The 16,160-nt window shown below is 45.8% G+C and overlaps 1 protein-coding gene across 2 annotated transcripts in view; it reads right to left on the bottom strand.

Moving 5' to 3' along the window:
- Window positions 1-4,841: 4,841 nt before the first annotated feature.
- The window catches only part of SLC13A4 (solute carrier family 13 member 4), a 39,377-nt gene continuing 28,058 nt past the window's right edge, over window positions 4,842-16,160 (bottom strand). For both annotated transcript variants that reach the window (XM_022580296.3, XM_089917355.1), the window contains exons 10-16: window positions 14,916-15,017; window positions 14,473-14,574; window positions 13,659-13,756; window positions 13,327-13,451; window positions 9,952-10,113; window positions 8,549-8,686; window positions 4,842-5,066 (exon numbers count right to left, since the gene is read on the bottom strand). In XM_022580296.3, the coding sequence (XP_022436004.1) occupies window positions 4,929-5,066; window positions 8,549-8,686; window positions 9,952-10,113; window positions 13,327-13,451; window positions 13,659-13,756; window positions 14,473-14,574; window positions 14,916-15,017 (865 nt within the window). In that variant the 3' untranslated portion in view covers window positions 4,842-4,928. The remainder of the gene's footprint in view (window positions 5,067-8,548; window positions 8,687-9,951; window positions 10,114-13,326; window positions 13,452-13,658; window positions 13,757-14,472; window positions 14,575-14,915; window positions 15,018-16,160) is intronic.

The raw sequence follows: 16,160 nt of genomic DNA, 5'->3' as shown, positions 1-16,160 counted from the left end.
AGACGTTCACCATCCTTGAGGGTATTCAAAATGCCACAAGCTTGGAAAACTGTTTCCAAAGAGGCATCCCTTGTTATCAGCCATGGAGCATTGTTATTTATGCGTGTGTTCTCCCAGAGTGGCTTCTTTGAGGGTCACTTGGACGTTGGAAAATTAGGTCTCTATAATTATATATTGTAAACAAAGCTCGTTTGGACTTGGAGCTTCCCTCAGGAGTGACACTTACCTCGATGACAGGATCATTTCTGCCAGTGGGAGCCACCCAGCAAATCACCTTCACCATGTAAACTGCTACACAGTGAACGCAGGCTGACTTCCTGGTCACCATTCAGAGCCCCTCTCCTAGTTTTAGGTTCTTGCTGGAGTGAAAAGGAGCTCGGAGTTCTCAGGCAGGATTATCTTCACTGAGATATATTGTTGGAGGAACCCAGAACCATCATGGCTTTTAAGGGGTGTGGTTATTGTGATTGTGGCACTGAAAGGTACATTTCCTGGGTGTTTTGTAGAGGCCCTTGCCTTACAAAGCAGTGGAGGGATGGGAAGAACCATTGCAAGACATGGCTTTTTTTCTTTTAAAAAAGTTTGAAAACAACTGCTGATGTGACTTAAGGAAACTTTTTGCTACACCTGACCTTAAGAGGGTTACATAAAATTCTACTGAAGGTTACTCACGTGTGAAAAATAAGACTTCAGGGTTTATGTTGGGAACCTAAAAAATACATTGAACTGGAAAGCTTATTCTTAAACTGTAACCCTCCCAAACAAAAAAAAAAAAACCAAAGGGAGAGAAAAAAACAAAAGAACTTTACTTAAAATTGTTAAAAGGCACTGTATTTTATGAGTTGAAGTTACCAGTTGATGTCTTTAGATGTCTCTTCTGATTTAGTGTTTTATACAGTTAAGCAGTTTTGATTTAAAGGGACAATTTTATTTCCTTCTTTCTAACTCATAGTGAACTTTAAAAAAAATTAATTTATGGCTGCATTGGGTCTTCATTGCTGCACGGGCTTTTTCTAGTTGTGGTGAGCGGGGGCTACCCTTCGTTGCGGTGCGTGGGCTTCTCATTGCAGTGGCTACTCTTGTTGAGCACGTGGGCGCGTGGGCTTCAGTAGTTGTGGCACGCGGGCTCAGTAGTTGTGGCTTATGGGCTCAGTAGTTGTGGCACACGGGCTTAGTTGCTCCATGGCATGTGAAATCTTCCCGGACTAGGGCTCGAACCTGTGTCCCCTGCATTGGCAGGTGGATTCTTAACCACTGCGCCACCAAGGAAGCCCCCTCTTTCTAACTCATTTACTCAATTTTCATTTGTGTGACTCTAGAGAAAAGTTAGGATGTGTGGGTTTTCCAGTCGTCTGTACTTAACGGGTTCATGGAGCATGTAACATGCATCATGTTTTCACTTCCACTGGGCAGTTCACTCCCTAGGTACTATGCTGATGTTTGTTTTTCTGCGGAGCTCTCTCACATTTTAAATGCTTTTTCTGTTACTCCTGAAGCAACACTATATACCGTACTGGAGCATATGAGGCTTTTCTTCAGTTTCCCGGCTCGGACTTTGCACATACCATTTCCATGCCTTACACAGATGAATGAGTTCTTCTCTCCCTACTGACTTTTAGGGCCTTGCCTTATGGAAAGGAACAGGGCGGTGAAGGGGAAATATATCGAGACCGTGCCTGGTCTTAATAGGGAGTCTGTGAGACTTGGATTTTCCAATGTTCAGTTTATACCTTTCCTAAATCTGGGTGCAACGTAGTCAAGTACTGAAGACCTAGCGGATGGCATGTTTTGAGGCACTGGGAGAGAAACAACCCAACGGTGAAGATTCGTGGGAAGTGCATGGGGCAGGGTGGGACATTGCAAAATCTGAGTTCTGCGCCTGCTTAGGAAAAGTGCAGTGAGGTTGCCTGGTTCTTAGCTGTACAGCTGTACAGGATTGGGCCAAGCAGAAGGTGCCCTGTAAATAGTGCGGGCAGCGTGCTCGGCATTCATTCTGTGAGCACAGCCCCAGGACGGCTCCCTGTGACCTCGGGTGCTGTCAGTTCCCTTTCTCTTTTAATGGTTTGGATATCTCAGTAGTGCATGAGGGTGATTCTAGTGTTCAGATGTATTTTTCAAACAGTGTCCTAAAGCCACCTGCTTTATTTGGGCTCAGCTAAATAAACAGGGTTCTATTTTGACAATGGAGGAAAAACTAGCTATTTTTTACTTCCTAAGATGGCATGTGAGTCTTTTTCATGTAAATACTAACATAAAAGATAGTATACCCTGTACTTCATGGGTGACTTAAAGGAATTTGAGAGACAACTTTAAGCAAATTTGATGTATAATCGAGAATAAGATGCAACTCTACTTAGTGTTTCTCAGTTTCATCATCTATAAAATGAGCTGGTATAAGATGATCACTTACAGCTTTTCTGCCCATGTAGAGTTGTGATACGAGAAGATAAAATCAAATTTAATATATTTGCAAGAGACCAGACTAGTAAGTACAGCTGTTATTGTAGTTCCTGTCCAACAGCAGAGTGATTTTAGAAGACAAAGAATTGTTAGTCATAGCTGACCATTTGTTAGTCATATCTGGAATGAGCAATATTCTTTGGCCTGAATCTGTGGTCTGGGGAGAGAACAGTGCTGTTCAGGCTACTGACCAGACCAAAATAAACACCCTTTCTGAGCTGGCTGCTTAGCTGACTGGCGGACCTGGCAGCAGCTGCAGGGGGGCTCCACTGCTTTCCCTTTTGGAGTGAGTCAGGGTCTCAAATAGCTGAACAGGGGCCAATCATTCTAAGTCAACTTTTCTTTCTCTTTTTACTTATTTATACTCCCAGAATCATCTGTGCCTTTGTCTTATTGTCTGACTTAAAGGCTTGGTGTCTAGGTTCTGTAATAGGTCAGACATTCGAGGATTTGGCTACCCTGACATTAGGAGTGACATTCTGACTCTTCTGAACTTTTTTTTTTTTTTTTCCGGTACGCGGGCCTCTCACTGTTGTGGCCTCTCCCGTTGCGGAGCACGGGCTCCGGACGCGCAGGCTCAGTGGCCGTGGCTCACGGGCCCAGCCGCTCCGTGGCATGTGGGATCCTCCCGGACCGGGGCACGAACCCGCTTCCCCTGCATCGGCAGGCGGACTCTCAACCACTGCGCCACCAGAGAAGCCCCTGAACTTTTTTTTTTTTTTTTTTTTTTGCTGTATGCGGGCCTCACTGTTGTGGCCTCTCCCATTGCGGAGCACAGGCTCCGGATGCGCAGGCTCACAGGCCATGGCTCACGGGCCCAGCCGCTCCGCGGCATGTGGGATCTTCCTGGACTGGGGCACGAACCCGTGTCCCCTGCATCGGCAGGCGGACTCTCAACCACTGCGCCACCAGGGAAGCCCCCCCGCTCCCCGAACATTTTAAAGCCACGTGACTGTAGTGATCTGGCTTCGTCAAACCAGACGTAGTGTACCTAATACTGGTATTTCACATGGGCTCATTCACTTTTATAAGTGGCCAGATAATTTGGCTTAAGCTAATTGGCAGAAGCAGTAATATTCCTGATTAAACCTGGTGCAAGTTTGGCACAAAAGAATTTTATAACTCACAGATACTTGGTAAACTAAGGGAGTAACTTATTGGTTATTATGGGAAAACTGCACGTGTTATCAATACTAACTTAAAATCAGTTCAAGAAGTGCAGCAACTATGGGGTCCTCCTTTTCCCGTAAGGTGTATTTAGCAAGTAACTGATGGTAGAAATCAGAAATGTGTAATGCCTGAAGACTGGAGGGCCTGGGAGCTTCATCCAGTCCTATAGCAAGGACCTCTGTCTTGGGGGAAAGGGTGTATAGTACAGGAGGAAGGAGGAGGCCTGGATTTCCAAAGTGATTTTTCTCAAAGGAAACGTTTATTGAGCAGGTACAGTTTACTATATTGTATAAGTTGTTGGGGACTTTAGGAGACGTAAGACATCTCCCCTCCCCTCAAGAGGCTCATTAACTTGTAGAAAGTGACTGATGTGTTTGGACCTTTCTGTGCTTGTCTTCTCAGGGACAAACTACTCATTACCTCCAGAAGAAAGTCCATCAAATATCATTAATAATGCCATGGTCTTAATCACAGTTTCGGCCTCCTTAATAAGACAAGTATGAACGTTTTTTCTCCCTCCCGACACTTAACCAGCACGGTGGTATTGATGGTTAGTGATGAGTGAAGAGACAGACGCTAATCTCAATGTGTCTTCTTTCTCTACTTCCTTTTCCTTAGACAGAGAGAACAGCACCAGCCTCTTCCTGAAGGGGACTATTTCTTTACAGGAATTTGGTGCCAAGGTATAGAGAAGCCATTGAAGAGAGACACTTAAAAAGGAATCAGAGTAGTGATAAAAGAGTACTGATTGCCACAAAGAGGACTTACTAAGAACTGCCTTTTTGTGGAGAAAACTTACGATAGAAACACTTGAGAGAAAGGAGGCAACATTAGGTCTCAAGTTCTAGGTGAGATTTTCCCCCAAAGAGAAGTCACTGGTGTCGCTCTTGTGCATAGGTAGGATGATTTGGATTTCTCCTTCTACTAAAACGGATCGAGAAATTAAGAATAGCGTCAAACCCAGTGAGACTAGTCAGTTTGTGAGGATTAGCCTCTGAGGGGCAGCAAAGACAGACTTTTGTTTCTTCCTGTCTTCAGAAAGAGCTGATTGGAGAGACTAGATACAAGGAAGTGAGAACGGTTTTAGGTTTCCTTGAGCTGTGGTGCTAAGGAAGGAGGGCAGAGCAGAAGACACTAACATCCGAGCCTGTGCTGGAGGCTCCCTGCAATTCACTCGAGGTGGTAGCTGGCGGAATCTTCTGCTGGGGGTTTTGCACTCCTGGTGGTTTGCTTGGCCTGTTGGTCAGATTCTGCCGGGTGCTGGCAGCTCCTTTGGTTGGGCCATTTGCCCACTTGTGTTAGGCCTGATCAGTGATGTTACTGACCTTAGCCCAGGCGGGAAAAGTGTCCAGGTGGAAGAGGCTAATTCCCCATGTATTGATGGCCACCATCACTATCACCAGGCCAATGACATTGACCCCCAGACCAGCCTTCACCTGCAGGAGACAAAGCAGCAGGACACACAGACTAGTCACTGTGAGCAGGCAGCAGCACAGATCCCCAGATGCTCCCCACCTGTGTCCCCTGCCTGAACCTCACCCCCGATGTGATCACAGCCCACCTGCTTGGCCCTGATTTGTTCCAGTCACTGCCTGGGGTGCCCTAGTGGTGCCTTGTAGGGGGCACAGGACTGTTGAGGACAGGAGAGCAGGGAGGACTTGGGGCTGGGAGACGGCCGTTAGAACCTTCTCTGTGTTTGTAGCACTCTCGCTATTACATGGAGGCCTAGAAGCTATGTACTTGGAACAGCAGATCTTGGGATGTTAAGTTACGCTAAAAAAAGGGTTCTGTAGCTACATAATAGGGAATGTGTTCATCAAGATTAAACAGAGCTTGTAAAGCAGGAACCTCTCAGAGCCTTTAATGTGCTGACACATACGACTCATAGGAGAGCCTGTATTCTATGACTGTTACCTTTTTTCCCCCAAGGAACAGCTCATGGAAGTAGTGTACCTTAGGTTCACCTGGGGCAACAGGTCAGCTGCCTTCCCACCAGCCCTTCCACAGGAAGGTTACACAGGCACCCTGGCTGGCATGGGGCCTTTGCTGCTTTCTCCTGAGGGAATGTCACCTCCACAGCTCTGACCCCTTCCATTTCTGTCATGGCATTGACACTACCAGGCGGAAGGGGACGTGAGGGATGGCGGAGCCAGGGCCATTTGGAAAAGTGTACAGTAAGGATGGCTGGCATCCTACCAGGTGATGACCAAGTATACAGCGTGTCACCACAAGTCCACTAGCTGGGACTGAGTTGGGAAAGTTGCAAGGGAAAAATGAATGCCAGGAAATTGTTCTAAGCCAATGACTAGATGTGCCTTTCTGCCTTCTGGCTCAAGGCCTGGACTTATTAATCACCCTGGCCTCCTGGGCCTTTTGGCCTGGAGAACTGACCATGTTTCCTAGCAGATGAGAGGAGGCAGGTTCTAAACGAGCTAAATTAAGGCCGTTTTAGAGCTGAAAGGGACCACATAGAGCATCTAGTTTGAACCTCCTCACTTAGCAGGTGAGGAAACTGAAGTCTTTAGTCGGTGCCCAGGCTGGGAATAGAACCCAGGACCGGCTCACTGCTCATCATCCAGTGCCTTTAAAAATGACTCTTTCTTCTTAGAGGAAAACATAGGCAGAACACTCTATGACATAAATTACAGCAAGATCCTTTTTGACCCACCTCCTAGAGAAATGGAAATAAAAACAAACATAAACAGATGGGACCTACTGAAACTTAAAAGCTTTTGCACAGCAAAGGAAACTGTAAGCAAGACCAAAAGACAACCCTCAGAATGGGAGAAAATATTTGCAAACGAAGCAACTGACAAAGGATTAATCTCCAAAATATACAAGCAGCTCTTGCAGCTCAATATCAAAAAAACAAACAACCCAATCCAAAAATGGGCAGAAGACCTAAATAGACATTTCTCCAAAGAAGATATACAGATTGCCAACAAACACATGAAAGGATGCTCAACATCACTAATCGTTAGAGAAATGCAAATCAAAACTACAACGAGGGTATCACCTCACAGCAGTCAGAATGGCCATCATCAAAACATCTACAAACCATAGATGCTGGAGAGGGTGTGGAGAAAAGGGAACCCTCTTGCACTGTTAGTGGGAAGGTAAATTGATACAGCCGCTATGGGGAACAGTATGGAGGTTCCTTAAAAAACTAAAAATAGAACTATATGACCCAGCAATCCCACTACTGGGCATATACCCTGAGAAAACCATAATTCAAAAAGAGACATGTACCACAATGTTCACTGAAGCTCTGTTTACAATAGCCAGGACATGGAAGCAACCCTAAGTGTCCATCAACAGATGAATGGATAAAGAAGATGTGGCACATATATACAATGGAATATTACTCAGCCATAAAAAGAAATGAAATTGAGTTATTTGTAGTGAGGTGGATGGACCTAGAGTCTGTCATACAGAGTGAAGTAAGTCAGAAAGAGAAAAATACTGTATGCTAACGCATATATATGGAATCTAAAAAAAAAAATGGTTCTGAAGAACCTAGGTGCAGGACAGGAATAAAGACGCAGACGGTAGAGAATGGGCTTGAGGACATGGGGAGGGGAAAGGGTAAGCTGGGACGAAGTACGAGAGAGGCGTGGACATATATACACTACCAAACGTAAAATAGATAGCTAGTGGGAAGCAGCCGCATAGCACAGGGAGATCAGCTGGGTGCTCTGTGACCACCTAGAGGGGTGGGATAGGGAGGGTAGGAGGGAGGGAGATGCAAGAGGGAAGAGATATGGGAACATATGTATATATATAAAACTGATTCACTGTTATAAAGCAGAAACTAACACACCATTGTAAAGCAATTATACTCCAATAAAGGTGTTAAAAAAAAAAAGACTGTCTCTGATCACTTGATTCCAGGGTAGAAGGCAGGGGTGATCAGGGGAAGCACATGGCAGAGGGAGCAGGCCAGGGAGAAGCGGCGGGGGCGGTCTTCGTGGGGACAGGGGAGTTGGGGCAGAGCTCAGTAGGGGCAGACGGGGTTGTGTAGTAAGATCTGAGGGGGACAGAGGGGTGGCTGTGACCTCTCTTCCCTGAAGTAATACAGATGACTCAGCTGAGCAGTTTGAAAGTAGAAAGGATCTGAATATCTGCTCCCAGCCTGAAGCTCTTCCTTTTCTTCATTTGATATTTACAGGGCTGCTGAGATCAAGTTTGGATTTGAGTGAAAAGTAAATAGGCCCTCAGCAAGGGTGAAGCGGCCGGGTTTCAGTCAGCCTGGCCCAGTCATCTGTATTAGTTTTGTCCTCTTTTCCCAGCCCTGTCAGCCCTGGGTATTAAAAAGCACAGCAGTGAGCATAGGTTGAGGGGTGGAGAGTGGATGTGCTGCACACTAAAATCAGCGGCAAAATGTACCCTCAGAGCCGTCTCTCGTGAGCCTCGCTGAAAACTAAGAAATGAGCTGAGTGCTTCATTTTGTAGGTGCTGCTTCGGGGGTTCCTTGCTTGGGGGAGAGAGTTGAATAGAAGGATCCTGTTCTTATCACCCTAGGTTCATGCAATGTCTCAGACTTAACCTTCTGTGAATAAACCAGCAACTCTGAGTGAATATCCCCACAGTCCAATGAAGAAACTGAGGCAAAGCCTAGAACAAGCTCTTACCTTCTGGAACTGGGTCACATCCCGTGTCTGTCCCAGCTTTTTCTGTCCACATTCCCACTTTCTCCCAGATTAGGATTTTGGGAAGAGCACATTTTTGCTATTCTTGGTGGGCATGGACCATACAGAAACCTCTTACCAGGACCATTCTTTCTGCCACAGCAGACTGAGCTATGACAGGTCAAGGGCACCGCTTACAAAATAATAAACTTGAGGAGAAGGCCGTGGGGCCAGTCAGCCGTGTCCTCATGGCAGGTGGGCTTGGCAGGAAGAGGACACCCACGACTCACCATATCTTTAATCTGGCAGTGCCCATAGCTGAAGACGATGGCGTTAGGGGGGTTTCCCACTGGCAGCATCACTGCAAAGGAGATGCACATGGTGACTGGGATCAGGGTGTAGAGTGGATTTATGTGCAGCGTTTCGGACTAGGAGAAGAGAGAATTCACAGAAGCATTAGCCTTGAGATTAGACTTGCATTTCCTGTGCTTACTCTCATGAATGTGCTTTAAATGATGGCTCAGTGTTGGCTAACCTTGGCTGGACACCATGTGCTGGGGGCAGTTAAATCACACCCTCAAAAGCATGTAGTGCTGGGCTACTTGGACGGGTTCCCGCTGCTCACTCACTTCCCATGGAAACACGGGCTCCAAGTTACTTCCCAGAAGGGATGTTTCATTCCTTGGTGCTGGTCTAAGGAAGTGGTTTTAAAATTTGATTCTTTAGCTGAGAAATTCTTCAAACACAAATCTCATGAATAAGCTGCTTTGATTGGAGTAGGCATCTCTCGCTCTTGGGGTGCAGAATTAAGCTTTTTTTGTCCTAGGTAAGATAATTGCCTTACATGGGACGTGAGCCCGTGGTCTTACCCTCAATGTTGCCAAGTTTTAACTAAGTGCATTCCCATGCTCACACAGGCAGGGTGACGGAAGGGAGAAGTTGGAGGGAGTCGTCTGAGCAATGAGCAGAGTGGCTGGGAGGAGTTTGGGGTTAGAAGGAGCAGGAAGACATTATTTTGTTGGCAATGAGAAGGAGCCTTCATTTTACAGGTTCCACCTCACAGAATGGGACAGAGGCAGCATTTTGTTTGGTGCATTACCTGTGGGGCTGCTTAGCCAGGCTGAGATCTGGCAGTTGCTCCCTCCCCTATTCCATTAATAACAAATTGTTCTGAGACCGTGGAATGAGGCTGGCATTGCTCATAATTCTCAGAATCTCCTGGACAGAGAAGCTGGGTGGAGGTGCTGATGACAGAGCTGTGGTTTTGGTCTCTGCAGCCGAGAGTACTTCTGGGAGCATTTTGCCTCCATTTTCTGTAGCTATTTCTCCCGCCCTCCTGTTAGGTCTCATCTTAGGAGAGAAAGGTTGATGACGATGGTGGGGAATTAGAATCCTAGGGTTTTAAGGTTATCTTGTCCACTCTTGTTTCCATTCAGGGCTGCCCCTAAACTAAGCCTAGTCCTTTGGAAAAGGGTTTCTAGAACTCTTGCTGTTATTAATTATCTATTTACTTATCAGTTACTGTTTGAAATGGACTTCATTTATCAAACTATGGCTTGAACACCAATCAGTGAAGGCTGTGGCAATGACCAGAAGAGAGAGTCCAGCCGTGGAACTGCCCCTGGGCCCGGGCCTGCCCCTGTCTGTTCCTGTGGTAGCCGGTCTGGATATCTGGGAACCCTGCTCTACTCACCAGACTGCACAGGATGGGCAGGAAGATGGTGATGGTGGCCGGATTGCTCACAAACTCTGTGACAATGGACACCAGGATGCATGCCAGCAGGGTGACGGCCCACGGTGGGAGGCTACTCAGAGACAACATCTGGTGCCCGATCCACGTGGAAAGGCCGGAGCTCTGCAGGAGACATGGTGATGCAGTGAGAAGAAAGCGGGAAAGGCCACTCCCAGTGGAATTCTTAGCCTCCAGAAGGCCAGGGATGGTGAGGGGCTGAAAGTGACCACCAGGAGTCATCTAATTTGCTTCCCTGTTTTCAGGCAGACTGGACCCACAGGCATTCCTGATTTTTTATGGTTAGATCACTATGTAGCCCAGCAAATTCTTTTTTTTTTTAAATGATTGTACACCCTTCAGTCTAATTAGGGCCTCCTGGTCAGTCATTGTCACAGGGCATGGAGAGCCTCTACTTGCTGAGATCCTCCTTAGCCCTGATATGACTTGGCAGGGATTGGAGATCTTTGGGGTGATGAGCCCCTCAACTTCAAACTTGTTACTCTTTCTCCAGCCTCTGACAGTCTCATGCTGTGCATTCAATCAACAATGCCCTTTACACAGATTGCCAAGTGTAATCCTTAATCCTGCTTTTGAAATCTATTTCTCTTATCACCCGTGAAATGGGAAAAATTATCAACATGTTTGGATAGTAACCTTTCCTCTGGTTTTGGGGGCCTTGAATGGGCAAGACTGAAAATTAGAAGTTTTACATGAGTAATGAAGGAGAGAGGGATTACAGGTCTATCTCCACGTAGTGGGGAAGGTGCCACATCACTGGCCTAGAAACAGTCATTCAGTCTCAACCTGTGTTAGGTTCAAATCTCATCATGGCTGACATCAGGATCTACCATCTGCCCATGCTTTTTGGCAACACGATATAAAGGCATATTGCCACCATTGAACATTTTCCATTAGCAACACCTGTACACATCTACTCAAATCAATGAATATTCCCATTTGGAATAATTCATTAGGTTGGAAGATGTTCATCTGCCAATGATGAGGGCTCTCCCCCTCCCCTAAAAATGAAGGGCACAAATGAGTTTATGTTCTTAAAAAACCCCAGGTTGCCATATGCCTTCAACAGCTCTCCCCACCCTCCCTCCTCTCCCTTCTATGGTTGACAAGCTCTGACTTTTCCTATTTACCCTCTAGATTGCAAATGCAATAAAGAAATGGGCAGTAGGGCAGAAAGCAAGGTGAGACATTTTATGATTCCTCAAGCTGTAAGCCCTACTCATGTTCTACTGTTAAAGACTGCCTTACTACACTGTCAGCAGGCCACCCTTTCTCCTCTTTTCCAGGTTCATCAAAACCTCATTTGATCTCCACAGCACCCTGGCCACTTCCTGACATGCTCATAGACGACTGATGACCAAAGGGCTTCAGAATTCTCTCATGTAGCCATTTTTACCTTGGACCACTTCCCTTTCTTTTTTCTCAACTGACCGAGAGCTATAAATCCAGTATGTGGGGACTACCTCAATTAATGGTGGGTGCAGAGTCTCGAGGCCTACAGGAACTCTGTAATTGTTATCTCTTGTGACACATTAAACTTTGCTCTCTGGACAAAGAGAGGGGAGGGAGAGCAGTTAGCTGAGTGGAAACAGTATGTTTTATAAAGAAATGGATTTTTATTTATCATGTTTTCCACATAGTACTTGTAAGTAAAGTGAAATAACTTAATGGCAATTTTTTTTTTCAGAACAACTAGTTGATACTATAATGAAATAAACTGGTAAATTAGACTGCAAAGTTAGGGAAAAAACCACAACAAAGGAAACCTTAATTTTTTAAACCCTTGGTATGAAAACATTTTTTATTGGATTTTCCTCACTAATGTTAAGACTGAAATTATTTGAAATTCAGTAGGAATCACACATATTGTACCTGAATTATATTATTAAAGTAGTAGTCAGTAGGTTCTACAGTTATACCAACTATACATGCACAATTTTGGTTAAAAAAGAAAAAAAAAAGATCTTGCCAGGCTAGGCTCAGAGGCCAAAACTAACCACTGAAATTCAACAAGGATAAATATGATATTGTGAACTTGGAATCAAAAATATTGACAGCATATATACAGGATTGGTTGAAGGACTTGAAGCTTAATAGTGGCTAACAATGAAAAGAATGAAGCGTTTTAGTTGACTGCAGTTTCAATACAAATATTGACATGAATGACAATGAAGCCTTATAAAAGCTTCCATAAAAATACAGGATGGGACTTGGGTAATTATGTATTCTACCCTGCACTAGACCGACCACCCCTGGACTGTGTTTGAGCAAAGGCAAAGTGGTCCTAAGGAGAAAGACCAGCATGGTAAGGGGTCACTACTATGAGGAATGGTTAAAGGAACTAGGGAGTTTTAGTTGGAAGAAAAAAATGATCTCAAGGGACCTGATTGTCTTTGTTGTTTTAATAATTATTACAGGAGAGGAGAGGGTTCCTGAGAAGAAAGCCAGAACAAAGAGTGGAAGACATCCAGAAGACCTGAACTGAAAGTAAAGAACAATATTCTTTGTTGGCTGTGCAGGGCTTGCCCTGTCACTGGAGGTGTCCTGGAGGGAAATCTCTATTTGGGTGGGAAGATGGGACTCAGTGTCGCTCCATGGCTCCTTCCAAGTGGAGGATTCTGTGACTTTGTTACTGATGCAGAAAGCATTTAGGCCCACAATGAATGGGCAGTGAAAAGTGAGCCAAGTTTAGAATGGGTGAACGTAGATAGACGAGCTAGAGGAAGAAAACAGGGAGACCCCTAACCTGCTTGATTCTTAGGGCTGTTTATTTCAGGAAGGGCTAACAATCTGGGAAAATCAACTATTTCCCACCAGCCCCCTTTAAAAGATCTCATCCCGAATCCTCCCAGTCAGGAAGTGGGGGGCATTTACATCTGCTTTAGCATACATTCTCCAAAGGGTCTCAATATATGCATATGGAGTCCATATGCATATGGACTCACAAGTTGCTGTGAGTCAATCTGGAGCATCTCAGGGCCCTTACACCTTACACCTATCACCACTGTCAAAACTCCAGAAGGACATGCCTACAAAGTCTAGTACATCTTTTGCTTGTAGCAGTGTGGGCCCATAGTGAGGTGTGAATGCCTGTGTGCCGTGACTGTGGCACAGCTATCTGTAACTCTGTTCCCAGTAGTGCCAGCTTAGAAGGTGGGACAGGATGTCCATTCCTGGCTGAACTGCTTCCCTTCCCAGTGACTTGGGTGAACATTCACCTCTCAGCGCTTTGAATCTTCCTTCCCGGCACCATAATGACTCATTAGGTCAAGCTGCTGGAAAAACATTGGACCCAATAAGAACAGATTCAAGGGTTACCTTGCTGCCAGAAGCCAGAGCATAGCCTCCTCCCACCAGAATGACAATCTCCCAGGGCATGGTCTTCTGGAAGTCCTTCCACGTGATCATGGGCTCTGTCCTCGGTGAGGGCTCCTGGTCTTCCCCTGGATCACAGGTAGACAGCGAGGCAGAGCCAGATGAACCCTAATGGGTGTGATTTGTGGAGACAGGGGCCTAATTGATGAACCAGAGGATACTCTGCTATTCTGGGAGGAGTTGGAAGGGCTTTGGTAAGGCTTCTCCCAAAATTCTGACTTCGACCATTATTTGACTAGAGCCAGCCCCAACTTCTTCTCTTGAACTCCTCTCACCATCGTTCTTTTTCCCGAAGCAAGGCTTCTTCGCTGGAATCAGGAAGAGGAGGAAGCCAAGGAAGACAGAGACTGTGGCGTCAGTGCGGTAGCCCTTCCTGGCGAAGAGACAAGAAAAGCTGGGGAGAGGGTCAGGAAGCCCAGGGGTAACACAGTGTCTCAGGACAGCCTGTCTGAACACAGTGCCTCTCTTGACCTAGTCTAGAGGGGATGTCAACCTTCCTTCTTGCCAGTTGCTGCCATGCTGTCCGGTGGTGGATTTAATGGGCAACAGTTAATGTCTGGGGGCAGGGCCTGGTTAGGGTAGATGTCTTAGTGTGAATTTATGGACCTATTAAAAGGAGTGGTCAGGAGTTATTTAGATAAAGGAGACTAGAAAAAGATGAGTTCTCTTTCCTGGGAGGGTCACTAGCTGGCACTGAGAGCTTGTGGCCTGTGGCCCTGGCCCTCGGGAATATGTAGGGATGGGACAGGCCTTGGCCATGATGGCCATGGTCTTTACAGGTGGTGTTTTACTCTACAGACATATTCTCCTTTAACTCTCATAACAATTGAGGTTCCAAGAGCTTAAGTAACAAGACCAAGGTCATGTGGATGGTAAGTGGCAGCTCTTGATCCCAAGCCTGGACTCAGACTCCAAAGACTATTTTCTTCCTGACTCCACACTGCAGCTTCCCTAAAAATGGGGGACTTTCAAGGGAACAAAGTGCTTCCTGGGTTCACGACTATCCCGAAGAATCTGGGAGGGGACACCGGCGGGTACTGCCTGAAGGGTTTGGGTTAGTGGGTTGTTCTCAGAGACAATATCCTTTACTTTTCAAAGAAGGAATCCCAACCAGGAACAAAGCCAGGCTCCCGGGTAAACCACAGCACCGTCATCAGGATGAAGAAAAATCCAGTCACCATTTCCGGGTAGCTATAAAAGAAAACAGACCCACTCCAGGAACTGGGAAGTTTCTGTTGGCTTTCACACTTTGCTTTGGGATGCTCCTGTATGCAGAGCTCCAATAGTGGAGACCTAAAACACAGCTACTGCTTAACCACTTGGACTTGGAATACAGCAGAGGGGAAGGGTGGCCCTTAGAGTCTGGGCCAGCTTGACTTTGGCATTAAGTAGCACCTCTAAATACCTAGATTCATAGTTGAGGAAAATTCCCCCAGCTCAAGGGACCACTGAGAACAAGGCTGCTTCTGTGCACACTTTACCTGCCACACTTTCTCCTGGGGAAGGAGAGAGGGTGAAGGGCTGATTCTTACGTAATGGCTCCCAGCTTTTCATATTCCTCTTGGATCCTCTTCTCTGATAACTCTTCCCTTTTGGTCTTCTTCTTCTTACTCAGAGAGCAGGTCTCTTTAAAACTGAGATGGGAGAATGAGCAAAAGAATAAAGGAAGCACACTTCTGAGGCCCAGAGGAGAACAGGTCTTAAGCAAATACCAAACTACTGGCTGGCTGGCTGTGATGGCGCTTCTCTCCACTCGCCCCACCTATCACGCGACTTGACCTCTTGATCTGCCAAGTTACACAGCCTCTCATCAGCCTTCTCCCCAGCCTTTCGGGTATATCTCTGGTATATAAATGTAAAGTCATGTCTCATGGACTTGTGCAAGTGTACTTGTGTGAGGTGGTTTCTACACACTTGTCTTTTTAATTTTTTTGCCCAGTTGGGTTTTTTAATTAATTAATTAATTAATTAATTAATTAATTAAATTTGGCCACTCCATGCAGCATGTGGGATCCTAGTTCCCCAACCAGGGATGGAACCCGCACCCCCTGCATTGGAAGTGCAGAGTCTTAACCACTGGACCACCAGGGAAGTCTCTACACACTCGTCCTTTACATAAGTGAGAATCAATGTGACGCGGCATATGTGTATAGATGCTTATATATTTGTGTGTTGCACACACACATAGGTGTGTGCATGTGTATGTGTCTAGAGACAAGGCTTGTCTGGGGTGAAAGTGGGTGTTACTTTTCAATTAGCAACACTGGAGGCATAGAAGTATACAGTTATCTTTGATTTGACAATTGTCTCTGAGTTATTAAAAAAAAAAAGTCAACTCAGAGAACATTCCGTGAGCAATGGGAATGTTGGGTCTCCGGACTAATAGCAAAACATCATATACATCTTCCCTTTATGTGTTCGGAGCTGATCAAATTTGGAGTAAGCATCCGTAATGGGTAAAAGGCTGGCTAAGCAAATTAATATTAGAAATAATATTGCACGAGGAATGTCTAATATTATTTTGAGGGATATGAGCATATTTCATACAGCTACTAAGTATAAATCAGTCATGTCTATAAAATTAAGCCTAAGGGAACTTCTACTTGGCATCATTTCTTTTTTTTTTTTTTGTGGTTCACGGGCCTCTCACTGGCTCCGGACGCGCAGGCTCAGCGGCCATGGCTCACGGGCCCAGCCGCTCCGCGGCATGTGGGATCTTCCCAGACTGGGGCACAAACCCGTGTCCCCTGCATCGGCAGGCGGACTCTCAACCACTG

Source organism: Delphinapterus leucas, chromosome 9 (assembly GCF_059928025.1).
Source record: "Delphinapterus leucas isolate spDelLeu-1000000601 "Yukka" chromosome 9, BTC_Dleu_Yukka2, whole genome shotgun sequence".
Lineage (NCBI taxonomy): Eukaryota > Metazoa > Chordata > Mammalia > Artiodactyla > Monodontidae > Delphinapterus > Delphinapterus leucas.
This window is presented reverse-complemented; position numbering and strand designations above follow the sequence as displayed.